The sequence below is a fragment of the Atta colombica genome, unplaced genomic scaffold (genome assembly GCF_001594045.1).
Source record: "Atta colombica isolate Treedump-2 unplaced genomic scaffold, Acol1.0 scaffold200, whole genome shotgun sequence".
Taxonomy (NCBI): domain Eukaryota; kingdom Metazoa; phylum Arthropoda; class Insecta; order Hymenoptera; family Formicidae; genus Atta; species Atta colombica.
The window spans coordinates 774,053-796,142 of NW_017259295.1; the positions used below are offsets into that span (position 1 = coordinate 774,053).

Consider the following 22,090-nt stretch of genomic DNA (forward strand, 5'->3'; position numbering starts at 1 on the left):
AATCATTAGTTATATTCTTTATATGTATTTTATATATATTTGTCATAAATTATAAATTATTTAATTACAATAATTTTTCCGATTATTTTTAGTAATATGATAAGTTAATTAAATAAAAATGTTAAAATAGAAACTTTTTAATGCTTGTATTTTAATTTCAAATAATGTCACTTTAATTAAATTAATAATTATTTTATTATTGTTTTAATAACGTCTATAGTTTCTATTTTATACAAATTACTATTTAAAATTAGAAAGAGTTAAATTTAAAATCTGTACAAAGTGTATTGTATACTAAGTAAGATTTAAACAAATGTCAACAGCAGGCTTGCATTTAAAGTATCGGTTGCAATGTCCATTCAGAGGAAGTAAGTAGGAGCGGCTACGTCTTAGATGGTAGGACTCGTCGAAGCACGCACATTAGTGCCTTGCCAGCACGTACAACTTGCCGGCGGAGAATAATTTAGGCAGATAGAAAGTCTACCTCACGCTCTCTCATGCTCCTTACAATAGATTAAAATGTCAAGAGAAAATATATAATGAACGTCGTTGTAGCATATTTGCTACTTACAAAAATAAGAGATCTTTCATTATCAAAGTACTCTTTATACTACTAGTCATTTATATTTAAAATGATTTTTGTGCGATAGAGAAATAATGAAATCTTACTATGCTTGATCTTTTTATTTCTCGCCGTTGCTGGATTACTTGCTGCTGGATCTCCTAGGATTTTTTGTCGCTTCGATTGAATCACGAAGGATCCGTTTACGAAAGTCAAGATATCGATCACTTTGCCTTATCATTTATAAAAAGTTCAGCCTTTATACAGTCGTTTCCAAAAGATTTGGTTTTTAACAAAACTAGTTTCTCTCGAATTATTTAAGAGCAATAAATTCTCTCAATTTATTTAATGTTTTTTAAACAGTCTTATCATGAATTAAGAATATCATGAATTAAGAATATATAATTGAACTTAACAAATTCTTGAAGGAAATAAAACTAAATAGTAACAAAATATCTTTAATGGATCCTAAGAACCTATGTATTTCTTTAAAAAAAAAAAATATGTATTGCTTTAAAAATTTAACTTGTAAAAAATAATTTATGTCTTCGTCATTAAATTATCAAAACGACATATTTTACTTAGAATTCTTTTAATTCGAAAATATTGAGATACTACCAATAAGATTAAAAATCGTACTCTGCATATTTTATGATTTATCATTTTTAAAATATGTTCCTCTTTTTATTTCTCTTCTTTCACTTATTCTTTATTAATTAATTTTATTTTGTTCAACGCATATATTAAAAAATAACAATAAACAATAAAAATACAATAAATATGTATAATTCAAGATATGTACTAGGAGATATGAAATAGTTCATTTTCAGTCAATATAAAAGACCAATAATAACTAGAATGCAAAGCATCTTCGATACGACGTTGCGGCGATATATATTATATTTCACTATGTGAAGTTATTCAGTAAAATTTATTATAATTGTGAAACGATTAATATAAAAAAGTGCAATAAGTTATATATGATATATTATCTCAAGCAGAAAAAGTCATTATGATATCAAAATGATTTCAAAATGATCATTTCAAAAGTCATTTTTCAATCATTTTCGATTCATTTTAATATCATTTTGATGTCGTTATCGTGACTCGTTGCTTGGGATAATATTAAACATTAATATGGAAAAATGAAAAACAGAAGTAAAGCACGATAACTGATGCGCGAATATATCTATTACTAAATGATTCATATTTCTATTTCTAATTAATTAATTGGTTACAATTTTAATTCATCGCTTTGCAATTTTTCCTTTTTAATATAAAAAGATATGTTTTATACATGTAATTTCATCGCAATATTAAATCACATTAATTTAAACACCAGTTTTAAGAAAGACACTGTATTCTTTCAACGTCGCCGCATTTGAATAGACTATTTTCGATAGAGCTATCCGACCAGGAGCTATTGGAATTAAATACTATCATCATCATCGATGACATGGTTATCGTTGATATCTTCATCTCGATTTGGTTGGTAATATAATGGAATCATCATCCATAAAAAAATGCTGTAAAAGAAACACGATAGTGTATATATAATCAATTTAATCTACCTCTCTTTTTTTCTCTATGACAGATAATGTCTCTGTAGAGCTTAATCAAATAATCAGAGGAAGAAATTGTTATTTTTCTCCCTATTTCTCGCGTGGGACTTGTGAAAAAAAGGGAACATATGAATTCATCGATGTGATTACATTACTGCGTTCCACTGTTTTTATCAAGAATGTGATATTAAAAATTGTCTTTAAATGATACATCCTTAAGATAACAAAAAAAAATGGAAGAGATTTATAAAGAGATAATTTTTACATACGTACATTGCCGAATGACTGCATTACCGAAAGTTTTCCTTTCGAAGGCATCCATAGTTTAATGTTGTTCTCAAATCCGCATGTCGCAAGAATGGGAATATGCGGATGACTCGCCAAGTGAGTTACCTATAAATATATAAATTAAATTTTAAAGAGTCATTATTTTTTCGTTTATACTGTAAATAAGAAAAATTTATTTATATTAAATTTATAAAATAGAAAAACTTACCAATAGTGTATCTCCTGTCATATATTGTATGATACATTCTGAATTTTTTTCCCAAATAAATATATTATTATCGGATCCAGATATAACATATTCGCTTTTAGGTCCGAAAAAATAACCATTATATACTATAATTAACCAAAAGGCATGAATAATTAATTAAATATTAATAAATCAGAATTATTTATTATATCGTTTCTCTATAAAATATCGTTTCTCTCAACTATAGCATACTATAACAAATTTTAGAAGAGACATTTTTATAGAAATTTTTTTTTTAAATAAGTTATTAACAACACACATATGAAAATTAATTCAAAAGTGTATCACCGAATTCTGTTTTTGTATATTAATATACAGAAACAAGATTCGATGATACACTTAGAAAAAAAACTTTATAATATAATAGAAAAACTAGAGAAAAAAACTTTAGAGAAAAACTATAATATAATTATACTATAATTTTATAGTTTTTTTTTAATTAAACGCGCATAAAGAAAAAATGATTAAGAATTAAAAAGATCTATAATAATCGTTAATAAAAAACAATGTAATTATAAAATAATTGCATTTTATATATAACCTACACGGTTGTGATATATCCACATAATTTTCATACATATGGCCGTAATCTCCACATGATAATGTTTTTAATTTATTAAACAGGAATAATTCCTTATGATTATACGAAACGAGAATTTCTGTTCCGTTATAATTATACGTTGCAGACGTTACAAATACGTAATCATTATTTACCTAAAACATTTATATATAATATAATAGAGGAAAGGTCCCTATTATGAGATATCGAATTCATTTTGGGTAAATGCTGGAAATATAGGCAGAATTTAAAAAAATAATAGATCATTTTGAAGAGAATTAAACTTTAAGATAAAATATAAAATTATATAAAATTTAATTTAAATTCTATTTTTTTTTGAAAATTAAAGAAATGTAAAAAGTGAGTAAATCGCAGAGTCAAAAAATTGTGTTCGTAATATGAGATGCCCCGAGAAATCGATAGTAAAACGCAAAATATATCAATATTGCAATTAAAAAACTTTATTTAATGTTTCTAAAATACAAACATGTGCGCGAAAAGTGAGCATGCGATAGATTGTACCCAGAACTCTTCAGAAGATAGTTGGAATGAAACATCACAGAAATAGGCACTCGACGTTCATTTCGGTTGTCTTTTTTATTATTGCTTAATAAAATTTATATTTTAGCACCGATTTTCATTATAACATAGGAGCATGGATTATTTCATATTATAAATACCCTAGGTATCTCATATTACGATTTCCACGCCTTATGATTTTACGATCATCAAATCTAACTTCTATAATTAAACAATTCAACATATCCCGTATTTTTTTTATTAGTACCTTACTCTATTACTACATGAAGAATTTATTGCCAAATATTTATTTATTAAATAATAAACAAGGTTTAAAGATTCATTTCAATGAAACTTGAAGACATCCAAATTCTAAAATCTTGTTTTACAATGAAAACTACAAACATGATCTAATAATAAATCTTCTACTAAATAATTTTCAATCTAAGAGCAAAAAATTCATGATGGAACCAATAGATAGCATTTATTAGTTTAATAAAAACGCTGTTATCTCATATTAGGCGCTTATCTCATAATAAGAGGCTTTCCTCTAATTAACATATACGTAAACAAATTATATTTTTAACATATACGTAAACAAATTATATTTTATATTATTATATTGCTTTCATTATAAACTTTTTTCTAGTAATGGACTTAATACAAGACGTACTACATAATTAGGCCATAGTTTATAAAGCGGTTTTGAAACATTTCGCTGATCGTATACCATGACACAGTAGGACTGACCAGCGACACATAATTCATTACTGTTTGAAGGATTAAAATTTATACTGTGTAATGGTACTTTTAACAAATTTTCCTTTACTACAAATAACCTATGGACAAAAAAATTATATATTATAGAGGATTTATTAAAAAAATATAAAAAAAAAACATTTTTATCATACAACTGAAACCGAAGATAGATATTGATTGAGCCTACTTGTAATTTGATTAGTTCAGCAAGTATTGAATAATCTTGAGTATCAATCACAAATGAACTCTTAATATGAAAAATTAATACAGTGGATATGCCGTAAGGTATAAACATAGCTTACATAAAAAAATATAAATATATATTTAAGCTTTTTAATTGCGATTACTCACTCTTTTGGTTTGCTTTCTCGGATATCAATGGATAACACTCTTGAATCAATTCCAGCAGAAAAAATTACATAAGGTATTTCAGGATGCACAGCCAATTTCAAGATTCCATCGTGTGTCGCCAATTTCATCGATATGTTGCTTTCAATATCCAGCAAATATATCTGATAAAAATTATCAGAAAAAGCTATAAGATTTTCCAACGACAGCCATTTGGTCTAAACTCATACAATTATAAATTAAGAAAACTAATTAAGGCTACATTCCAAAAACGTCTTCCACTGAGGAAGATTTTACTCTAATATACATACAGTATATATTACGTATATTATATATTTCGAGTAAAATATTTCTCGGAGAGGACATTTTGGAATGAATCCTAGAAAAAGATTAATAAACATATTCTTTTAATATAATTACATTAAAATAATTATTATACAACACTCTAATCTCCAATCTAATGCTATAATTAATTATAATACATACATCTGATATAAAGAAGTTATCTTTATTTGTAAAAGAATATTTTTTTTTTCCTACAGCCCAATCCCAAATAGAAATCATATCACAAATGACACACATTAATAAATTTCCTTTGTGATTAAAATTTAAGAGTTTTATTATTTGATAATTCTGTAACTAATAATCAAATATATACCATTAACTAATAATACAAGAATAACTTAGTAATGGTTTCAATACAATATATAAATCTGCGTAGTTCAATGTATAACATTTACAAGATGAATAATTTACCAATATGGATTCATTAAGTTTATACATAAGTTGCAGGTGTTCTACTGCATATAAAGAACTATAGAATCGTCTTTCGAATAATTGATTGCTACCTATTTGACGATTTATCACTTCCGGTACAATATGCCAATTAGGAAATATTTTTCTTATTTTTAAGTTATCGGCTTCTTCATTGTTCTTATCTTTATCTTTATCTTTCTCTTGTTTCTCCCATTCATCCTTTTTAGTAGCTTCCCATTTATTCCCATTATCTGTGTTCAAAATTCAAACTTTCACATTTTACCAAATAATAAAAAATTTGAAAAAGTATAAAAATACCTTCATGTTTGTATGAAGTAGACTGGTAATTATTAGTAGTTTCTGATCTTGCTCTTAAATTTGTATTCGATGATTCGTTCTCAACTGACTCACTTATCAAATGATAATTTTGCTGCTCTGCTATTAATGTGTTTCTTTGAAACGTCACTGTATTGTCATTTAAGTTTCCTTCATTGGTATTGCGCACACTTTCATTTAATTTTTGTCGCTTACTCGAAACTTCATCCGAACTATCGTCCGATTCTTCTGTTGATGTATCGCTACTGGTCTGTATTTGACTTCTCGAAATATTTCTTTTAATCTGATTAGTGCGCATTGTGCTTGCTTAGTACAAGAAAGAAAAGAACTATTATCTTGTGAGGTAATAACTTCTGATAAATTAACCGAATTTAAACTAGAATAGAATTTTTCTTTTAACATATAGTTAGTTTTGTCACATTTATTAATGTTATCTTAATGTTTGTTGTTATCTTAATGTTTGCAGAAAATTCTTCAGGTTCATTTTCTCGTTTATTTTGAATAATTTCGCAAGCGATATTGTTATCAAATTCGACTATATGATTAATTTTGTTTAAAGTGACATTGCTCTCAGATGTAATATCATAATTATTTACATTTTTTGAGACATGAGAATCTTTTAAAGAACTTGACTGTACCTTCCTAAATTCCTCGCTATCTGAATTTTTGATATTAGGAAACGTTTTTACTTCAAAAGAATTATCGATATCATCCGATACTTCACTTTAAAAATTCATTTTATTCTAAAGATCTTTTTGTTTATCCAAACTATTAACAATTATTCCTTCAAAATACACAATTAATTTATATCGAGAACTTAAATATGGTTTTTCCTAAAAATAGATTAATTCACAATAATTAATAAACTTTTATTACAAATTATATCACGTATATATAATTTAAAGTATTAATAAAACGTGCATATATCTGAGTAAATTATAAAAAATTATAAAAAAATCTGGAAAAAAACAATTCTTGATTATCTAAAATCAATATCCACAATATCTATACTTTTTGTTCTTTATTAGAAATATACCTGTTAATAATGAAAGACAGTAACTTAGACATAAGACTTAACACAATTATCCTCATTTTCTTATAATTATACAAATAAGTGCAAATAAGTTAAATGAAATACAAAACTAATTTATTTCAATAAACTCAACAAATTGAGATCTTTTATTGAAAAACTTTATTTCGCTACTTTGACATTTCTGAAAGACAACAAAACATTCTTATTAAAACTGAATTTAACATAAACTGTCTATTCTTTTGAGATTCTTTTTTGAGAATTTTTACATCATCTTTGATCTTTCAAGAAGATAAAATTTTTATTATTAACTTAAAAAAACTTCAAATAACTTCAAAAAAACTTCAAAAAAACAAAACTAAAAATACAATTAATGTGCTCTGAAACAGCATCTGAATCTTCGATTAGACAATTAGCAAAATTCAAATGGAGATGAGACATAGGATTAGGGGAAGATTCTCATTGACAGGGCACTTACCTTGGGACTTTCCCTGTATGGCTGTACTCCACTTTTTACAAAAGCACATCTCACAATTCCTCTGTTGTGTCAGATACGAGAGTTAAGTAGAAGGATGATAACCAACGGCTGCGTTCAGCAGAATGTTTAATTTACAAGTTGGAAATTTTCTTCGCGTTGATTGGATCATACTTGTAGATCTAGAAGAATGTTTCGTCATAGGTCCTTCTTCTTCTTCTTCTTCTCCTTCTTCCTTTGATTGGCGCTAGTTTTTTATCCCCATCATCGAGATAAAAAAAAATGGCGCGAAAACAAAGTATGCGACAGAATTATAAATTTTTATATTCTAAGTTCGGATCTATAATAGGTGTCTTAAGCCATAAGAAACTGACCAGTTACAGCCAAATGCGACAAGAATAATTATGATTCGTCCATTTCTTATGGCTTAAAAATCTATTGTAGATCCAAGCTAACTCTGCATTCTAACAAAGCTGTCAAATTGCAGACGGAACGATGGAACAATTTGCTAATCTATAATTTATTATTTTCGTAAAGAAACGTATACAAAAAAAAATACGTGGGGAAGTGCTATAGTATATGTAATGTTTCTTTTCAAGAATAAAAGCTCTGTTGTATCTTGAAACGAAGTTAAAGTCACAAAGTGCACAAATATTTATTATAATGTTTATTTATAATTTCATAGGTCAACGTCTAATTTGATTATTTTTGTAATTTTCATCGCAGATAATTTTCAAGATGCAGATCGTGGGCCACTTCGATCAACTCCGATTAACTTCAATCAATGATTAGTCCAGTTAGTTGGAATTCACCAATCGCATTTGTCAACAACAGATTCCACGGACTAACCGTCGATTAAAGTTAATCGTAGTTGGTCGAAGTGGTTCTGAGACTGGACTGAATTTAATAAAAAAAAAAAGGAAATTAATATTAATTTTTGTAAACTTTGTTTTGATTGATCAAATTCCAATGCAATATCAATCTCCTGGGCTTTTTACAATATGCGCATTATGTATGAAACAGAACATATCTTATTTAGGACATGCGCATCACGCAATAAAGCAACTACCAGCAGCTGCTAACAAATTTTTTTGTAATAAGAGGTATCATTAAGATTCCTCATGAAATAGAAATAGAAAATTACAAAATAATAAAAGGAAATTTATTAATAAACGCGGAAAAGTAAGGAAGGGTAAAAATTTAATTTTATTATATATTTTAGTAATAAATTAAGAGTTATATAAGAGTTATTCTGCCGCTTTATAATTAAACGATAGGCATGTACATATTAGAGAAAAGGGAGGAATCGATGTTATTCTGAAACATGACAACGTTTGTGATCTATAAGTGCGTCACGTGTAGACTCTTTAGGAGTCGTGGCCTCGTATCACCCTATGATAACCCAATGGAACCCTCTTGTTTCGTATCCAGTTACGAGCCGTACGGACACACGTGCATATTATCGTCTCGGGTGCTTCACCTGACACGTGGCCGGGTAAATTTCAATTCACCAGTTCTCCGCGGATGTCAGTGCTTGACTTCGTGACAAGTAGGCTGTCGGGGTCGCCTGAACTCACTCAACTGGTTATCGTTTTTAATTCGCCGAATCCCCGTCTTTACTAGCATGCGTAACGATCGCTTCGCGATACCGAGTCACGAAAACACGAAAGTGAAAGTTCATCTCAAACCAGAGGGATTTGACAAGAATTAATAGAAATTTATTCCACGATTCGATGAAAAATCTTTAATCTTTAAAAAAAAATTAAAATGGGGAAGAAAAAGAAAGATCCGACGATAATAAATTATCGATTTCCGTCCATTATCGGATCTTTCTTTTTCTTCTCCATTTTAACTTTTATGTGGAATCAGAAATCTTTTCAGCTGAAACGATTCATCCCTCTTCTTTTTTTCTCTCCACGTTTTGGAGAAATAAAAATAAAGTTGAATGAGTCACACAAGAAATTTAATTAAAAAAAGACCGGCCTTATGAAAAAATGATTTTAATTTTTATTTTGTTACATTTAATAGTTTCTTGTTTTAGAAAAAATACTAGCGAATGTGACACTCGGTAAACTGCGAACTATCTTGTAGGATTGTTGATAAGGCATCCAGTGTGTGCACATTGTAAAAAATATCTCGGTTCTATCGAAATTTCTATAAGTATTTTGAGATATTCTAAGCAATGCTAATAATTGTAGCGCAAAGACTTTATTGTTTATTTCCAACGAGAAATAAAATAATACTGTATATTTTTATAATAATTCCCGGGAAAAAATGTTATATAAATGGACACATTTTGTATAAAATATGTCAATTTTTTATATAAATGTATATGATTATATGTACATGTGAAACATTTTTTCCCGGGAAGTCTATATAATATGATGATGCAAGCTACAGAATCGTTATTGTATTTTTTTATATATAAATTAAATAATATATAATTAAAGATGTCACATTGCAAGATACAAAATGCCTTAAAAAATTGTAATTATTTTGTAATACTCACTACGGTGAAATAATTGAGTGCTATAATTTTGTATATTTATATTCTGTTAACATTTATTGCAAATATTATTTGTTTTCTTAAGAAATAAAGTATTTTGTTTATGTTACAAAATTTAGAGTCGAAACAAGAAATCTATATTCAAATGCTTAAAATATATATAGAATGTGGTATAAAGTGACAGAAGAATAGCAAATGCAATTTTCAATTTGACAGGAATGGGCCAAACGATATTGATCATGCAAAATTCGGGAGAGAGAAAGAGAGGAAGAGAAGAATCACAAGAAGGGAAATTTGCCGTTACATCTGTCTGTTCAGCATTATGATCTAAATTATTATCTAATTATCTTGTAATTATTTGCATTTTGTTGCGTTATCCCAGTCTAGAAGATCAACCATATTTTTCTGCGCTCTATATTGACCTGTAACAAACGCGACCGTTACTCAGCCATTAATAGGTTTTCCTTGCTTCTCTGCAGTTTTGACGTCAGCATTTTTAACGCCATGTTATTCTTGGCATTCACGTTGTATGGTAACAGTATAAATCCGAAATTTTATAAATTATTCTCGAAGAGTCTCTAAATTCATCTCTAAATTCGTAATTCACGCGAGTATTAAGATTTACGCGAGGTGCTATACTTTTGCTGTTATTGCTGTTCACTGAACTACATAATTATTATATTACAATATAAAAGAGGGAAATGATATAATAAAGCATAATAAGAATTAAAATACTTTATTTAAAGGATTAATTGCTATATATAATAAATAATATAATAAGCTGAAAAAAGATTACTAAAAAGAATATTCTATTGTATATCCTAAAAGTCTATTTAATGATGTGTTGTGTCCACAGTACTTCATTAATAACAATTAAATGCTTCTAATATTTTATTATAACACATTATATTTAATAAAGGAAAGTATGCGTTATAAATAATTTTTTATTCGTCACTTTAACTACCATTCGTGTGACGTAAGCAAATTTATGTACTTACAAATTTACATTATTTTGTCATTAAATTCGCTTCGCAAGGGATCGTCTTTGCTACAGAGGAGTAATTAAATATCGACGTGTAACGTGCCGTTACACTGAGGCATTATTTCATAATTCGACACACCTTACGATATCCCTGAATATTTCATTTCATTCAGAATCTGATCTTCATCCCTGCTACAATGATACATTTTCGTAGTTTTTTTATTTCTTAAAATAATAGTCGACCGCTTCATGAAAAAACATCAGCCCTTGTCCATGTAATTAAACGTGGCAATTCGCCGAGAGGTGAATATATGTTTTTCGGGGTAATCGATTCACCAGGTCGTGTGCCTTTCTTCCTATCGATGTTCTCCATTCTCACCCTCACTTTCGTCACCTATCCCTACCTACTGTCCCCGTTAACTTCTGCCCACGCACACCTTGAGAATCCAAAATTACTGTAAATGTCAGTCCTAAAATTTATAGCTGATAATTCAAAGGAGATAAAAAGTTGGAGCTGATTTTTCGTCGAATTTTGTTAAAACGAGATCTTGTTGTATTCGCACGTAAGAGTCGCAATCAATAAAAGACATCACTGCATTAAAAAATTAACTTGTCCTTTTCCCAGGGAAAATATTTTTATGTAATTTTTACGTTCGATAAAAAAATAAGAAATTAATATTCAATATTTAATATTTTTGCATACACTGAAAAAAAATTTTAATTTCAAAGAAATATTTCTTTGCTCGTATTAAAAAAAATTTTTTTGGCTCAATGACAATTTCTTTGAAAATATTATTGTACAATATTTTATTTTCAAAGAAATAATTTTTTAGCAAGAAAATTTTTATTCGAAAAATTAAGATATATTTTTTTCAGAATATAAATATTGTTATAGAGAATATTTTATATATTATTTATATAAAAGGATCACATTTGCTTTATAATAGGTCATATATCCTACGACTTTTGGTTTTCAATGGCAAGACATTATTAAACTTCTAATAAAAGCAAACGCTAATAACTTAATTAGCCATTAAAGGCTAATCAAGTTACTCGTGCTTGATGCAGAAATAGATCAATGTTACTTCAAATATTACAACTCTGAAGTATGGAAAGTGCTTGACATTTATATCATAATTTTATTAAGTTGAAGCTCATTAGAGTTTCTAACAAACAAATTTTTGCTATTCAAGAATAACGTGATCTAATATGACTTTTAATTTCTAATATCGAATAACTCCAACGATAATTTTTATCTTTTTTTTTGACGATTTGTAGTTGAAAAGATGTCGTGTTCATGTGTCGTGAAGGGAAATCATTAATCGACACATCTTGTTTCTAGACGAGGAAACGAATCAGCCAGTGCACGTGACGTTCATCAGGAAATAATGCACCTTCGAAGTCATATTAGTACCGGTTCTTCATCTCCTGAGAGGCCTCAATTCGTCCATCTTCTGGGTTTCCTCCTCTCCCCCCCCTCCCGAATTTCCGCTCTCCATGCGAAAGGGGTGAGAGGAGAACGACGGAGAGAGCCAGGGGGACGCGATCTCCGTCGCGACTCAGTCGGGGGCGCAGACTCAGCGGCAGCCAGCCAAAGCCAGTTGTCCACGCCCCCCGCTTCGCCCCCGGCGGGGGCGTCGGGTTCGTGGAGGAATGGGACAAGAGGGTGTGCGAAGGGGGTACGCGATAGCGAGGGACGTACGGCGATGCAGGCAGCAGGATACGGGGGATGGTGGGGTGCGACACAGAGCGCTGCGCACCCCCCGCACGGTGCCGCGCGCCGCGCCGCCGTGACGTCACGGGGGTCGAATCAATATTATACCGAATGCCCTCCCTCCGTCGTCGTCGGTCCTCGCGAGACGGCAGACGGCCGACCGCCTCAGTACGAGGTGGCCCCCGCGACTGTACGGGACGACGACGGCAACGTCGTTCCGACGACGACGACGACGACGACGACAATAGTGGCAGCGACGATCACGGCCACGATTACGAAAACGACGATCCGTTCGACCTCCGGTTCGTCTCGCGTTCCATCTCGCTCATCCCTTCGGGACCGGTAGTTGCACTTCCCGTCACGTGAAGTCGATTCTATACCTTGTCTTTGCGTTGCCGGTTTTCTTTCGACCATTGGTACCCCACAGTCATCGATTGCCTGCGCTGAACACCGGTTCCAAAATGAGGTAGTCGCAGCCACTTTGGGTTCCTTCGGGATCGGGAGATCTGTTCAGTGGGAACGTGAGGAAAGTGTCCGTAAGTAATCATTTGGCTGTAGTAACATAAGCGATTTAAAAATAAAAAAAAAGTAGTGATCTTTGAAAAACATTTTCATTTTTTATCTCGAGAAGTAGGATTGGTCCGATGAAATTACAGGCGAAGGTGTCTTTTCTGTACCATTTGTATTTTATTTCACATAGAAAAATGTTACAAAATAAAATACGTAAAACAAATTCGTTTTTCTCTACGTTTAATTGGTATCAAACTATTATAATCAGCATTGAATTATTACCAGCCAGCTTTAGAGTACAACCGCGCAAAAATAATTCATAGAGATCCATGGCCAGTCAAAGTTCGTACGTATGTATTCGTACTTAAATATAAAACAGCGTGTGTGAATAGAGCAGCACTTATATAGAACTATATGTGATAATTTTATTTGTGGAATCTCTATCTTGTAATAAAACTTTCTCTTAACAATCTTGACGTTGATCAAAATGATAGTTAAATTTTTTACAAGTTGTGAATGCTCGAGAATTTAAATTTCAAAACGCTGATTAACTTATTTGATTGCTCGTTCATTTTTAAAATTAGAATTTCTAGGATACATAGATTAAATTTAAAACACAGAAATAATAAATATATTTTAAAATGATAAAACTTACTAGTTCAGATTGAAAAATATAATTTAAATATTGTCGACTCAAAGTTGATTTGAATTATTATTTAAGATATAATTATATTTAAGATTAAAATTATCTAAAAGATTTATTGAAAATAATATTGTAAAAAAGTGTACACAATTTTGTAAATTCTCTTTGCATATTAAAGAAATTATTGATGCTGAAGGTTAAAAAAAGACATTTTTTCCTATTTAAACACAAAAAAAGTAGAGCTGACAAGAATATATATTCATCAGAAAAGTCAATACTTTCTCATTTACGTTGTTTATTAATTAACAATAACTTTATAAGAGCCCAAGTTTCACAGATGATTAAAAACTTTAACTTATGAAGTTAACCCTTTTGATCGATTGTATGTTAACATGATCTTGCTACAAACTTGCTCTTAAATATAATTAAAATACCAGATGACATCTTCTGACTGAAGTACTCTCCTTGATGACACTTTCGTACATTCTTTGGTGTCTAATATCTCTAAACATAATAGTTCTCGTTCTTCTGTAGATAAAGGACCGTGCTGATCCCCGCGATCGGTCCCGTGGGCGCAGAAAATAGGCGAGGGAGGAGAGAAACGAAGAAACTAGGCAGGCAGGGAAGCAGCGGGCTCAGTGAGTTGGGTGAAAATCGATGGCCATCAGCGCCCATGGGCGGCCTCGCGTTTAGGACAAGGAATAGCCCCTCCCAGAAGACCTCGCTCCGGTGGGGTGATTGCTGCCCCCCAAATCCCAATCAAGCGTCGTCGTCGGTCGTCTGGAAGCATCGTCTTCAAGAAATGCCGCCGGTGCCCGTGTGAGGCTGCCCCCCGCTGTTGCGTGATTGTACCTCGCGGGGATTTCAAAGGTAAACCTCCACCCTTGATATTTAGATTTTGCTCTTCTTTTTCGCAGGACACATCGAACTTATTATTATTTTGTTGACTGGAAATTTTGATAATTTTTGTAATTTTAATAACATTTTAATTCTCTTTCCTTATTTTTGTTTGAAGAAGAACAAAGAATAATAAAAAATAAGAGAATCGAAGTCAAAGAATCTTGCTATGCAAGATGAACTTTTAGCAATCGTGCCTTTTATTTTGGTATACAAGATGCACACATTCCTTTATGTCTCTTCATTACTTTTTCCTTTAATTTTGAAATGTATTCTTTGATATTTTGTTTATTATTTGCAAGGTGAATTTTTATTATTTACTAATGAAATATGCTTTTATCTCGCTTCGAAAAACTGTCTTTTAAAACTGCATTTTTGTGTTTCATTGTATAAATTGCAATCTTATTCTTTCCTTTCGTAAGGAAAGAGTCACCCACGAAAAGAACGATTCTATTGAAGCGTTTAAAAATTTCAACACATTTGAAAATAATTTTGTTGCATCATTAAAATTATTATGAAGAAAACTCAAGCATGATGAATAATGGTGTAAGAGATTTTAACATCAACAAGCAACAAGCTTGAGCATTCTATATAATTATTTTGATAATCCAACAAAATTATTTTCTGATCTGTATCTAACTGTAGATATTTCGGCAAAACCGTTTTTTAATTTCCTTTTTTGTTCTACTTTACGCCGAATAAAGTGCGTTAATCGAAGCTACATCCTTTTTGAAGCCGAATTGAGCGGTGGCGCCTCGGATAGACCGCGCCTAACAGGATTAGAGGGTGAACTCGGTTGAACGATTTAAATACTCCTCGAGGGGGGGGGGGGTAGAAACATAATATTTGCGCTTAGCTGCACTTGTTGGACGCAAGCGTGACGGTCATGATGTTAATCAAGTGGAAGATTTTAATACACTCTTTAATACACGCGAAATTGATAAGTTCTTTGTAAAACCTACGTTCAGAAGTTTTTGCATTCATTAACGTCGTCGGCCGCGGCGAATAAAGGGAGAGAATTCGTATATTTATCTTTTTTTACTTTACAAAAAGCAATTAACAGAGCTTGACCCTTAAAAATGTATCGCATTATAAAAAAAAGAATTTAAAAAGTCAATTCTTATAAATAAAATTGTAAAATTTAATTCAATTTAAATCAGACTATACACAAAGTAAGATGGTGAATGAATAAAATTTATTCCATTGATTGAAACAGCTTCCAGATAGAAACTTATAATTTTTATTTTGTGATTTTTCTTTCGTTTGTTATAAGTTTTTAAATAATTTTTTCAAATATATAAGCATAATATTTTTCTTAAAATGCAAAGTATAAAAATTATTGTAATTTATAATAATAATAATATATATATATATATTTTATATCAATCAAATTAAGCATCACGATTGCCGATTTCGCACCACGATTTCAACTTTTTGAAATTCTTTTAAATTCCGCCTTCACATAAAAGTTTCTGAAGGAAAAAAACATGTCCAAAAATTGAATTCAGATATCCAGACAATCCCAAAGCGGATCATCTGCCGAACTTCTCGGACCTACGTCTCCGTCAGCTCGAGCTCACGCCGGTGGATCCCTATTCCCCGAAAATGATCAACATCGCCGGAGTAATTTCCATCGTTCTCTTTTACTTGCTGATCTTGGGCGTGGGAATATGGGCGGCCAGGAAAAAGGAAGCGGGCAACGACTCCGAGGAGGAGGTCATGCTGGCCGGCCGCTCGATCGGGCTCTTCGTCGGGATATTTACGATGACGGCGACCTGGGTCGGTGGTGGTTACATCAACGGCACCGCCGAGGCAATCTACACCAAGGGTCTGGTCTGGTGCCAGGCACCCTTTGGATATGCTCTCAGTCTCGTTTTCGGTGAGTCCAATTGTTTTATTTCTTGTTCTCGTGACTGTTTAATTTTTAATTTCTTCATAACGTGAAGTACAGTTATTCCGGTAGTACTTTGGAAAAAGTACGAGTTTATTCATTTTTCAGTCTTTCTGTTTTTGTGAAAAATTTTTGTGAAAAATTTCCCCAAAGATACGCAAATAAAAATTTCTATATGGTAAATTTTATTTCCATTCATCTTCATCTAAAAAAATCTTAAAAGTAAAATCTTTCACGTAAAATTGATGAGTCAGACTTTACTGTTGCCTTTTTGTGATGTTGTTCGTTCTTGCTCTATTGCTTAGCGACTTTGTGCAATTTAAACAACTTACAAAATTATGACTTCTGGGGCAAGTAGATTTTATAGTAGCAATTTAGTGTACGCGAGTTACTTGTCGTGCGTCAAAATCTGACAAGGAGCAATAATGACACAAGCTTAAGATTGCCATGAAGATATTGAAAACTTTTCATAACATTATGTAATTCACCTTAATCAGCCGGGTGGACGGTGAAAGTTTATAATCGCAAAGATTGACGATAGAACAATCAAAAGATCGTTGATCAATGGCGTGTCTTTCTTTACACGATGTTGGAGTGCTTATATGCCCAACTGAAGAAGTTACGGTGGCTGACAATAGAATTCTTGTAATATAACAGACAGACAGTCGACAGAGTATTCGCTATCGGCATATAAAGGCGATAACTTTTCCACCAATGTCTCGCGCAGTCAAATGACCTCGACAAAGAATAAATGCGACTATAACTCCATTGAAAGCCTAGCTTCGCTATGTCTATGAATGATTATCTAACAACATTAAGAAAAAAAATTTAAGATTGTTATTTCTTCAAAATCTGGATTTTTACATGAAAATAGCAATTTTACTGAAGAATTAAAAAATTTAGCTAGATACAGATCTGAAAATAACTTTTTGGTGTACCAAAATAATAATTTTGTAGAACTCTTAAATTGGTTGCTAAAATTTTTGTTTATATATTTCGGATCATTTTTTTAGTCATCTCTCTTAAACTAGTCAAAATTTCTTATAACATTGCTCATCATGCTTGAGTTTTTTATATAATTCTTTTGCTGATTCAACAAAATTATTTTTAGACCTACCACTCAAAAGTTTCAACATACTCCATTTCCATTTCCATTTATGGTAATTTTGTAAAAAAATAAAATATAAATACAGTTTGTATTGTTTTAAATTTATTATCATATATGTTATCACATATATTTGCTAAAATTAATATTTTTCCTCAAATTTTTTACTTTTTCAAGCTTAAGCTCCTTGGATTTTGATAACAGAAACCAAATTTTTAGTATTCTGTCGATAAATTTTTCAAATGTCTTAATCAAAAACTTGTGTTTACTTAATTTCTGGTGTTCAAATTCTGTGAAAATATACATATATTGTTTCTATTCTTTTATTGTTAGTTATTATGCTATCCAAACATTTATCAATATCTACAACAATTGAAGTTGATATTTCTCTCTATATATAAGATATTCTAGTGTTTGATGAAATTATTTCAGTTTCCATAATGAGATATGTCAGTGGAAAAATGTTATTCTTAATGGTGTTGACGTTCTGTTGCAGGTGGTATTTTCTTCGCGAACAAAATGCGACAGCAGGGGTACGTCACGATGTTGGATCCGCTTCAAGACGCATTCGGGGAGCGTATGGGTGGCCTCCTCTTTCTACCTGCTCTGTGCGGTGAGGTTTTCTGGGCAGCGGGTATCCTTGCAGCACTTGGCGCCACGCTGGCGGTCATCATCGACATGGATCAGGGCACTTCCGTCATCTTGAGCGCCTGTATCGCTGTTTTCTACACCCTCTTCGGCGGTCTCTACTCTGTCGCTTATACCGACGTAATTCAGCTCTTCTGCATATTCCTCGGTCTGGTAAGTGGGTCGATTGACTTGTAATACGATCGAATCGCATTAAGTATTTGCAATTAGTTATAATTATTTGTTTAGTGTAAAAACTAGTAATGATTGGAAACACAATTAAAAACGCTCGAACGTATATTTGTGTGTGAACAATTAAATATAATAAAACAATAATTAAAGAGAAATTTATTTAAAATAATAAAAAATAACTTGAAATAAAAATAAAATAAGTCGTTATAAAGCACCGTTAAAATTTGATTGCGCGTTTTTTTGTATTTTTAGTAAAACAAAATTTCAATAAATGTCATGGTTTACTTGACCCGTGCAACGCTCGGTCGGACGAGTCTTTGATACAATATAAGCTTCAGAAGTAATCAATATCATGGCTTCGCTATTGCGAGCGTTTGTATTACCAAATTTATACTCGGTGACGTATAGGTGGTGACCCACTTCTCGAAAGAACGTTATCGAGCTATTATTTTAGTGAGACTTCTGCTCCTAACGAGAGAATTTCCATTACAACGGTGAACTTTAAAGCTTTACAATGCAAAGATCTTATCTTTTTAGACTCTTTTAGTAAATTAATTTATTTGACTAAAATTAAAGTTTTTTTTAAAGAAGATATATATAGATTTCTCATCTTGAATTCATGCGACTCAAAAATATTTAAATATTAAGAGTATAATTCTGACGTCGTGTTTCCAATTGCATAATCTTATTTTGTTGTCATCAATTAATAGAAATTATTGACACATAAAATATATTAATACATAAAATAGTTTATATTATTGAACGAAAATATTTAAATTATGCTGTTCTTTATACGCTTTACTATTGCCTGGAGTTACAGTATTACACTCGCAATGCTTTTATTTCGAGCACTACGAAACTTCCCTTTCAGATACCGTTCCGAATGCAAACTCGTCCCTCTGTAATGAAACTGCCGTCCATTAACTGTAATTAATCGCGATAAATCAGACCTTTCAGAACTAATCAAAGCAGCGATATAGATCCTATTTCTGGAAAAGATATTTGAATAGCTTGTATCAATCAATTAGAGATTAAAGTCCGCTTTATGTATGTCCAGTCTTATAAAAAAACCCTCTAAAAAAACATTTTAAACGAATTGAATATTTACTAAATTATTTTCAAATTCTGTTAATATAAAAATTCTTTTTATAAAATAGATAGAAATATTATTTTAAACACCAACAGTTTAATAAAAATAATTATCTTTTTTTCAAAATATTAAAGATAATCGAAAAATGCGAAAAGTCTAGAGTAATTTTCAGAAAATCACTAAATATTTATTATTAACTTTTATTATTAATTATTTATTTTATTATTAACAAATATTCTCTTATCGAATTTTTTAAAATTTTATTAAAATGATGGAAATCATTTTTTGTCAATAGTGGATGTGTATCCCGTTCGCTTGGTCCAATCCGAAGGTACAATCCCTCAGTTCCATGGACGTTGATTGGATCGGCAAAGTGAGTCCCGAGGAATATTGGTATTATTTGGATTACGGTTTACTTTTGATATTCGGCGGTATACCTTGGCAAGTGTACTTCCAACGTGTCCTCTCCTCGAAAACCGCGGGGAGAGCTCAAGTATTGAGTTACGTTGCCGCTATAGGTTGCATCCTGATGGCCATTCCCCCCGTTTTGATTGGAGCGATTGCCAAAGCAACTCGTGAGTACGCATTTAATTATTGATTAAATCGACATATCATACAATTAATATTATATGCAATATATATACATATATTCGCAATATATATTAATTGAAGTTATAAATTGGAGAGAGAGAGAGAGAGAGAGAGAGAGAGAGAGAGAGAGAGAGAGAGAGAGAGAGAAAGAGTTCACTGGTCCGTCACGCCATAAAATTTTGTGAAAAATATTTTTATCACGTTACATATTTCTCCTTCAAAAATATTTAAATTTGATCATAAATATTTTTTCATGTCTTTAAATTAAATACTTATCTTTTGCGTTATCTTTTACATAATTAATATCATAATGAATAAGTTTACATACTATTTAAGCGACTATTTAAATAAAATGTTACAAATGTTAATTCGGCGTTCTTTTATTTCCTCGGAGAGAAAGATGTCTTAAGATTTTTTATTTTTCTTGCGTTGGGAAAGAATTCAATTTGAGTGTATTAATAATAAAATGATGTATTTTTGGTTCTCTCGAAATCGTCGCCGTCTCGCTCGAGGGTAATAACATGATCCCCCTTCGCAAACCTCCTGCTCTTCGAAAGGCTCGAATTAGAAGCCGGGTTGCCCATCGTCCCACGCTTCTTCTCGCATTCGGAGGCTACTTGACATTTGGTAGCGCGACAAAGAGAGAACTGCTGGTATTTGCAAGCGATTGGCGAACGCGAAGGGCGCGGACGGCCGAGGGGTGTCTCGGGTTGTACTCGCGTGCGTGCACAATAGCGTGGGACCTCGCCATGTGGCGTTGCTTTTGCGAGGGTGAGGGCGAGGGTGAATGCGGCGACTCGCCCGTTGTAGCGCAGCTACGTCCCCGGAACTAATTCGGTATCCTGTGCCGGTATGTTGCGGAAGGATTCCATGCACGGCTGGCAAGGGAGATAGAGAGAGGAAGAAAGTACAGAACTTTGAATTACGCGGGCGTGACGTCAAACAAAGGCGGTAGATAGGTGAAACAAGCGGCGATACAAATCGAAGCAACAGACAAAGACAAGAGGTTCTCCTTTGCCCTTTAGAAATCATATATTATTCTGACTATTAGTCATATATATAGGGCAGCTACAGAATATGATATTTTGAATTAGTATGCATTAGAAACATCTCACGATCATGCAGATTGGTGACAAAGACAAACGAGATTAAATTTGACAAACGATATATAGTTATGATATGGATATTAACATAAATGAGAAGAACAGTAATGAAAATTTAATTAACTAACGTAAACAAGTATTATTTAAAAGACGTTATTTGCATAATAATTATGTCACAGCTTGGAACGAGACGGAGTATACTGGTCCTTACCCTTTCACGGAGACGGAAACCAGCATGATTTTACCGTTGGTCTTGCAACACCTGACACCGGACTTCGTTTCCTTTTTCGGGCTGGGAGCGGTATCGGCGGCGGTGATGTCTTCTGCGGACAGCAGCATCCTCTCTGCTAGTTCGATGTTTGCTAGAAACATTTATAAATTGATCTTCCGTCAGCGGGTGAGTTTCTTAGTTGTATCTCGTGTGAAATTTCAGCTTTATTCACCCTGTATTTATGCATGTGGCGAAAACTATTACTTGACAACACGCCGCTCGTGTCGATGCATATCTTTAATGCGTATAAGACAAAATTTTATAACAAGCTTCTCGTGAAGTTCTTCGCGAAAGTTTGTCATGAACAGCACAACGAAAATAAGTTCGTAATTACATCGATCTTATTTCACTTTTGTTAACTTGTGGTAACCTTCTAAGGACAAGTGTTGCAATTATGTGCAACGTTTACTTTACAATTATAATTCGTATTAGATCGATGAGAATAAATCAATTGAGAGAAACGAATTTATCATCAATCAAAACGGATCTTAGTGTTTAAATATTTTAGAATGAATTTATATATATAT

The 22,090-nt window shown here is 31.7% G+C and overlaps 2 protein-coding genes across 2 annotated transcripts in view; one reads left to right on the top strand and one right to left on the bottom strand.

The window, feature by feature from the left end:
- Positions 1-2,186: 2,186 nt before the first annotated feature.
- LOC108687100 (DDB1- and CUL4-associated factor 8-like) lies at positions 2,187-6,673 on the bottom strand. Its single transcript, XM_018192701.1, is given in 11 exon segments — positions 2,187-2,234; positions 2,392-2,517; positions 2,621-2,745; positions 3,205-3,373; positions 4,411-4,576; positions 4,848-5,062; positions 5,331-5,477; positions 5,601-5,851; positions 5,919-6,230; positions 6,233-6,362; positions 6,365-6,673. Coding segments are annotated over 11 exon segments (1,998 nt in total).
- Positions 6,674-12,658: 5,985 nt separating this feature from the next.
- The window catches only part of LOC108687150 (high-affinity choline transporter 1), an 11,499-nt gene continuing 2,067 nt past the window's right edge, over positions 12,659-22,090 (top strand). The window contains 8 exon segments of the mRNA XM_018192772.1: positions 12,659-12,717; positions 12,719-12,858; positions 12,861-12,945; positions 14,337-14,615; positions 16,202-16,572; positions 18,186-18,490; positions 19,894-20,173; positions 21,472-21,689. Of these exon segments, the coding sequence (XP_018048261.1) occupies positions 12,659-12,717; positions 12,719-12,858; positions 12,861-12,945; positions 14,337-14,615; positions 16,202-16,572; positions 18,186-18,490; positions 19,894-20,173; positions 21,472-21,689 (1,737 nt within the window).